This window comes from Alternaria ethzedia, assembly GCF_023757985.1.
Source record: "Alternaria ethzedia strain BMP 0044 chromosome Unknown scaffold_2, whole genome shotgun sequence".
In the NCBI taxonomy this organism is placed as follows: domain Eukaryota; kingdom Fungi; phylum Ascomycota; class Dothideomycetes; order Pleosporales; family Pleosporaceae; genus Alternaria; species Alternaria ethzedia.
The window spans coordinates 333,554-341,357 of record NW_026056195.1 but is presented as its reverse complement, the minus strand read 5'-3'; the positions used below and the strand labels follow the sequence as shown (position 1 = coordinate 341,357).

The 7,804-nt window shown below is 52.3% G+C and overlaps 2 protein-coding genes across 2 annotated transcripts; one reads left to right on the top strand and one right to left on the bottom strand.

The window, feature by feature from the left end:
- Nucleotides 1-1,950: 1,950 nt before the first annotated feature.
- On the top strand, nt 1,951-6,766 carry J4E87_000919 (uncharacterized protein; the record flags this gene model as incomplete). Its single annotated transcript, XM_049372569.1, has 7 exons — nt 1,951-2,175; nt 2,229-2,757; nt 2,816-3,042; nt 3,099-3,612; nt 3,663-4,444; nt 4,511-6,441; nt 6,493-6,766. The coding sequence occupies 7 exons, from the start codon at nt 1,951-1,953 to the stop codon at nt 6,764-6,766; spliced, it is 4,482 nt and encodes a 1,493-aa protein (XP_049237227.1).
- A 235-nt stretch (nt 6,767-7,001) lies between these two features.
- J4E87_000918 (uncharacterized protein) lies at nt 7,002-7,790 on the bottom strand (the record flags this gene model as incomplete). Its single annotated transcript, XM_049372568.1, has 1 exon — nt 7,002-7,790. The coding sequence occupies one exon, from the start codon at nt 7,788-7,790 to the stop codon at nt 7,002-7,004; it is 789 nt and encodes a 262-aa protein (XP_049237226.1).
- Nucleotides 7,791-7,804: the final 14 nt, after the last annotated feature.

Below are 7,804 nucleotides of genomic sequence, written 5' to 3'. Positions count from 1 at the left end.
GCTAGTAGTGGAATCTTCCGGTGCCCTTTGGAGTGTTCATCGCGAGCTGTACCGGCCGATCAAAACGTATGCGATCGGCGTTGCATCGATCATCACTCAAGTGCAATGAAGCTACCAAACAACATGGAGACCTACATCGGCACTGCCATGAACCTGGTGCCGTTTTTGCGGTCACATCACACAAGCTCAGCCATCTGCCTTTCGCTCGTCGACACCAATCCCTTCAGCCTGTTTTCTTCGCCTCCTCGGAAACCGATTTGGCACTCCGCCGGTATTCAAGTCCGCAATCTTGACGAATCACTCGTCATAACAAAGAGGCTACTCCGTTATTCGGTCCACGAGGAATCAAGTTTCGCCTACGAACAGTCGATCACTGACAGAGTTCATCGCGTCCTACTGTACCCATTTCAGGGCTTCGTTCTCGCGCCTGAAGTCTCCTAGGCTTCGCGACCATGAGCCTGTACATTGGCGGGTTGGCGAGTCTATAACAGTGATTGGTGCCGTAACCACTCCATGTCTCAGCACGTGAGTGTCTGTGTTTGAGGTGATCAACACCGTTTCCATCTGGATAATTGCCGCGTCACCAGCCTAATTGTTGGATTGCACCATTCTTGATTGAGGGGTAATGCGAGATATCATCGCGGTCAGACCGGTCCGTGTTCACTATCACTCTCCTCACGGTGGCGGAGGTTTCGATCTCGATCAATCAGACTGCACGAACGCGCCTTCATGCACAGGAAAATGTCTATGTGATGACGTGGGTTGCATTTTGACTCCCGTACTTGATTTTATCCAGTACGCAGGTGCGCCTCGGACAGCCAGTGTTGTACATGACCCGCATACGAGAACTCAGGGATCAATGAAAGTGCACTGTTACATCATCTTTACACCTGGAGGATCAATGGTATTCTCGTCAAGGAGTAGCTCCTCCGTCGTTAGCAGTTCAGGCTACTTTGCACTTCACGATGACTAAAGGGCCGATGAACGGCCGTAAGCGATGTCTTCGCCTTTTTTGGAAGCCATAATCCCTCCTTCTTTACATGTCCTATTTTGGCGCTCAACACAGCTAAAAGAGGAAAGGACACCGCTGTCAAACGTTTTCAACACCCCTAGTTCAGAGCACGGTGAGCCAACAGCAATGTCGCCGCGCTACCTGCTACGGCCTTTCGGGTGCGATCGTCGGCATGACAGCGCCGATCTCCAAGCCACAAGCCACAAAACAGGCGCTACGGCTGTGCCAAGGTGACACCGTGGTAGAGTAATTAAGGTTAAGGATTCTCTTCCCGGGCCGCCGACCACACTGTTTTAAGCGCAGGGTGATGGGAGGGGCGCTTGTCGTTGCTGCTAATTCGGGTGGAACCCAGGGCTAATCCAAATCCAAGCACCATGCGATGCCCCTGTCCATTCAAACAGTGTACAACACGACGCATGCAACCTGCATGCACCAAATCCGTACCAGGTTATGAAATGCCAGTCACGCACCCTACTACCGGTATATTCTCCACCATCACTTTCCGGGTCTGCAAGCTATCTGCTTTAGTGTAAGATGACGATGATCTCAGCCAGCCAACTCAATATCATGCCATCAAGATGGCGATTGAAAGCCGTGTTCAGCTCATAATTAATACGTAAGGCGCTACTAGTAGCTCTTGGGGAAGAGAAGAGGTGTGTGTCTGTGTGGCATTGCGGAGCATTGGTCTGAAAGGATCTTCAAACATGCTACCGCCTTGTCCAAGCCGTCGCCGCGAGTAGTCAGAAACACTGACGCAGGGAAGCAAAGAAATAATCACCCTGCCACCCGTCCACATGATCAACATAGGGATTGGAACTACTCAAGCGTTTGTGGGGTTCTCGGGGTTCTCATAGTATCAAGAGTCCCTTCCCTATATGCTTCCCTCGATGCACCATCTACATTGCTAAACAACGTCGACGAGTTGGTTCTCGCCCATAATGGCAACAAGTATGGATCGCAACTGCGCCTTGACGGACGACACCTTTGGTCCCTATGCCGGCGCGGAGTGCCGTGGCGGGTTCGACTTTACTCTTCTCTTTTCAGAGATCTTTCTCTCCATCATACCTCTATCTCTGTTGATAGCTATTGCTCCCTTCAGGATCTACCAACTGTGGTGGAAGGAGACCAAGGTCTCTAGGTCTACCTTGTTATACACTAAACTGGTATGTACTTCATCGCGAGCTCAACACTCAGGTATCTGACCATTACACCACAGATAGCATGGGCCGTCTTCACTGGCTTCGAACTCGCCCTTCTCGTTGTTTGGTCGAACCGACAAGTCCGCAACAGTCGTGCTGAACTCCCTTCCGCTGCCATCAGTTTTGTCGGCGCGTTGTTGCTAGGATGTCTCTCCTACGTAGAGCATATGCGAACCATTCGCCCATCATTCCTCCTCACAGTATACCTCCTCTTCACCAGCATATTCGACATCGAACGTTCCCGCAGCTACGGACTCACCCCAGAGCTTGAGCATGTTGCCACCGTCTTCGGACCCCGCCTGGGACTGAAGGTTTTCCTTGCTATAGTGGAAGCAAGAGACAAGCGCCGACACCTTTTGCCGGACTTCGCCAACAATCCGCCGGAGGCTACCAGTGGCATGTACAAGCGAGCGACTTTCTGGTGGCTGAACTCGCTGTTCAAAAAAGGATTCTCAACTTCGTTGAACATCGAAGACCTTTTTCAATTGGACAAACACCTACGAGCCGACTACTTGCATCATTTGCTTGGATCATCATGGGCAAGAGGTAGGTCATAATCACGTCTGAACATTTCCCGCACACCCGCTAATGCTAGAGCTCATAGTCAAAAACATTGGTGCCCACTCTCTCTTCGGAATGACACTGAGAAACCTTAAATGGTCTATATTGGCAGTCGTGCCACCCAGACTTTTCCTGATCGCCTTCAACTTTTGCCAACCCTTCTTGATCGAAAGGGCAGTCCTCTTCTCCCAAGAAGAAGACACGGCGCAAACTTCAAACATCGGTTACGGACTCATCGGCGCATACATCATTGTCTTCATCGGCATCGCAGTCAGTATATAACCGGGATAACATGTCGTGGACAGCTGCGCTAACTAACCATGCAGGTTTCTACCGGCCAGTACATGCATCTAACGTTCCGATTCATCACCCAAATGCGAGGCGGTCTCATCTCGATGCTATACAACAAGGCGACAGAAGTCACATTGACGGACGTGGACGCTGCATCTTCTATCACGCTCATGAGCGCTGATGTTGAGCGCATTGTTACTGGCATGGAGACTGGCCACGAGATATGGTCCAATACTCTTGAAATCACCCTTGCGATGTATCTTCTGGAGCGACAGCTCGGTGCAGCATGCGCTATCCCTATCGGCGTTGCCGTCCTCTCATTGCTCGGCTCGATAGCAGCCACCAGCTTGGTAATGCAACGTCAAGCACTTTGGCTTGAAGGTATAGAACGGCGAATCGCAGCGACCAACGCTATGCTCAACTCGATGAAGGGTGTCAAGATGGGCGGTCTCACTGAAGTGTTACGAGATGATCTTCAGAAGCTCCGAGTCGATGAGCTCAACATCTCCAAGAAGTTCAGGAAGCTCCTCATCTGGACTATGGGTTTCTGTAAGTCCTATATCATGCAAAATCTCCCCTCATTCACTGACTTTCGATAGCCTACATCTCGCCAATCGTGTCACCCATCTTGGCGTTTGCTGTCTTCTCGGTCATCGCACAAAACAGCGACGGCCAAAGCACACTGGACACCGCCACCGTCTTCACTTCCCTATCGCTGTTCACACTCCTCACTGAGCCTCTAGGGTCTCTCATCATGGCACTTTCCTCGCTCATGGGAGGTGTGGGGTCGTTCAAGAGAATCCAGGATTTCTTGACACTAGCTCCGAGAAATGAGCAGCGCAGATTCCCTTCCATCTATGGTGGCAGCACAACGTCGTTGTTCGCAGGTGAGTCGATCAAGGGATCCGAAACTTCTCAAAAGAGCCGCGGCTCTGTTGAAGTGAAGGAGTTCAGCGCGCTCGGCTCTCAGGCTATCGTGATTGAGAACGGCTACTTCGGATGGGACCCGGTCAAGCAGCCCTCTGGTACCTTGCAGGACATCGACATGATCGTCCCACGCGGGAAGATTACCATGGTCGTGGGACCGGTAGGGTGTGGTAAGTCAACCCTGCTCAAAGCTGTGTTAGGAGAGCTGCCCGTCATGGGTGGCTCCCTGCAGGTGTCTTCCCTGCGGATCGCCTTGTGCGACCAAACCCCATGGCATGTGAACGGCACAGTGCAGGAGAGCATTATCGGTGCAGCAGTATTTGATCATCGGTGGTACTCATCGGTTGTTCGGAGCTGCGCGTTAGATGAAGACCTCCGGCAATTACCCCAGGGTGATCAAACCGAGATCGGCAGCAAGGGTATCGCATTGAGCGGAGGCCAGAGCCAACGAATTGTAAGACACACCAACACTCACCCCTCTTTTCATGATTGGACATTACTAACCACTGTACGTTTCCAGGCGCTTGCCAGAGCAGTCTACGCCCAAAAAGACATCATCATCCTCGATGACTGCCTTAGCGGTCTCGATGGCCAGACCGAGAACCGCATCTGGCACAGCCTCTTCGGCTATGAGGGGCTATTGAAGCGATGCAGAACCACTGTTCTTGTTGCATCCTCTTCAGCCAAACGTCTACCTTACTGTGATCATATCGTCTCTCTCGACAGCAACGGTAGCATCTCGGAACAAGGCCCCTTCGAGAAGTTAAATAAGTCAGGAGGCTATGTATCAGGCTTTGATCTTGGACGCGCTGACTGGGACTACCGCCCAGAGAAGCACATCTACGAAGAGCCGCCACGATACACTGAGCGTCAAGTCACCGACGCCCAGCTCACAGAGGACGACGTCCAAGCGGAAGCGAACCGCCGCACTGGAGACACAGCCATCTACCTCTACTACATCAGCACTGTGGGTTGGATCCCGACGATCATCTTCATCATTTCCATTGTCATCTTTATCTTCGGTATCTCGTTCCCAACAGTTTGGGTGAAGATGTGGGCTGAGTACAACGAGAACCACCCCAACGAGCGACTCGGTTACTGGCTGGGCATCTACGCCATGCTTGGTGGGCTTGCTCTCTTCTTCCTCATGGTCAGTTGCTGGCAGCTCATTATCACGATGGTACCTCGTTCTGGTGTCACATTCCACAAGAAGCTGCTGGATACAGTGCTCGCATCGCCCATGTCCTTCTTCTCCACCACCGATACCGGAGTGACGCTCAATCGCTTCAGCCAAGATCTCATGTTGATCGACATGGAGCTGCCAGTCGCTGCACTGAACACCTTTGCCACTTTCGTTCTGGTCATCGGACAAATGGTTCTCATCGCCGTCGCGGCTCCCTACGCAGCGATCTCATTCCCTGTCGTCATTGTCGCAGTCTTCTTCGTACAGAAGTTCTACTTGCGCACGTCGCGTCAACTCCGCTTCCTCGATCTAGAAGCCAAGTCGCCGCTCTACACTCAGTTCAACGAGATACTGGAAGGCTTGGCGACTATTCGTGCCTTTGGATGGCAGAGTTTCGTCGAAGAGAAAGCCAAGGCGCTGCTTGACCGCAGCCAGCGTCCCTTCTACCTTCTCTTCGCGGCACAACGATGGCTGACGCTTGTCTTGGACCTCGTCGTTGCAGCTGTTGCCACTATTCTGATCGTCCTCGTCGTCACACTAAAGGGAAAGCTCAGCGCAGGATATGTCGGTGTTGCACTACTGAACGTCGTACTCTTTTCTCAAAGCATCAAGCTGCTCATCTCCTTCTGGACTCAGCTAGAAACACACATCGGAAGTGTGGCTAGGATCAAGAACTTCACCACCGATGCCATCGCGGAAGACCATGAGAGCGAAGATCACATTCCCGCTTCCAACTGGCCAAGCGCGGGCAAGATCGAGTTCAGAAGCATCGAAGCATACCATCGACCCGGTGAGCCCGTCATCTCAAACTTCTCCCTCTCCATCAACCCTGGTGAGAAGGTCGCCATCGTTGGTCGCACCGGTAGTGGAAAGTCGTCGCTGGTCCTCTCACTCTTCCGTATGGTCGAGCTCTCGTCTGGCAGCATTACCATCGACTCCGTCCCCCTTACCCGCATTCCTCGTCAAACCATCCGCAGTCGCCTCATCGGCCTACCTCAGGACGCTTACCTACTGCCCGGCTCGATCCGCCTCAACGCCGATCCTTTGAGAGAGTCGAATGACAAGGCCATTATGGCCGCGCTGAAAGACGTCCAGCTCTGGGACATCATTGTGTCCAAGGGCGATGTCGACAAGTACGCGCATCCGCTAGATGTCGAGGTTGAAGACCTCCACTTCTCGCACGGACAGCGCCAGCTCTTCTGCTTAGCGCGCGCCATGCTTAAGAAGGACAAGTCCACCGTGGTCGTCATGGACGAGGCCACCAGCAAGTAAGTCATCGCACATTCCAGCGCACTCTCAATACTAACAACGACGCTTAGTCTCGATGCTGCAAGCGACGCCCATGTCCAACGCCTTCTTCGCTCCCGCTTCCCACACCACACCCTCATTACCGTCGCGCACAAACTCGACACCATACTCGACTTCGACAAGGTCGTCGTCATGAACAAGGGCCAACTCGTCGAGTACGGCTGCCCGCACAAGCTGTTGGACCGCCAAGGAAGCTGGTTCAAGAGCCTCTACGAGGACACCGCACGAGGGGGAGACGTAGAGGACGACGATGACGATGACGCGATAAACACCGTATCGCGATAGGCACAGAGCTGGACATATACATAATGATAATATGGTGACGAGTTCATTTCTTTGCACATATGTCTGCGGGTATACAAAACATTTCCTTTGTCATCACATCGGAGCCAAAAGGCGTTGGGGTATAGCAGACTGTGTTTATTTGTTTCCACCTCTATATTTATGAAGAAGCCAAGAGGTCTTCATGGTATCACACTTTCATAATAGATACAATCATACTCCAGACCCTCCACAGAAATCAAGACGCACGTGAAAGCTCCACCACAACCTCCTGACCTTGGTTCCTGAAGCCCTGTAGCAACCAATTCTTGATACCGGCGATAACATTCTCGGGGTCGCCATCGACAGTGTAGGCGGCCACCATGTCGCTCTTGATGTATACCAGACGGAGGTGCTTCAGGGACTTGTTGTCGAAGATGGATTTCATCCCATACTTCCGAACAATATCCGCAACCGACCTCGTCACCCTTCTCTTCGCCCTCTCAGGATCTACCCGTTCTAACTCTTGAAGCTGTCTCTCACCGAACATGGAATCTGTAACCGTGGATGTATGCAGAGTGAAAGCCATCTCTTGTAGCTCAGGCAGACTCGAAGCCAGAGCGAGATATGGGTTTGAATGGCGGTTGTCGGTAATACCAGAGAACCAGTGAAAGCCGTTCATGTCGACTTTGAGGATGTTTTTGTCGAGATCGGGAAGAGACTGCAGCATTTCGCCGATGAAGTAGGTGTCGGTGGTAGAGGCGACGGTGAAAGTCAGAAGGCGGATGTAGGGAAGGACGGTGTTTCTCCATTCTTCTTCTTTTTCGGCGTTGAAAGTGATGCCTCTGAGGAACTGGGGGCGAGCGGGATTGGCTTCTGGTGTACTGGACTCGGCGGCGATGTCGACAGTGAAAGGGCCTAAGCCTAAGGAGATGGTATGGTTAGAGTTGGTGGATACAATGAGGAGAGGGGACTTCTTTACCATTGCAAAGGATTTGCCAGACGGTGACGTTGGCGTCATCGGGTACACGGACATGACGCGGTCCATGGGCCTGGAAGTTG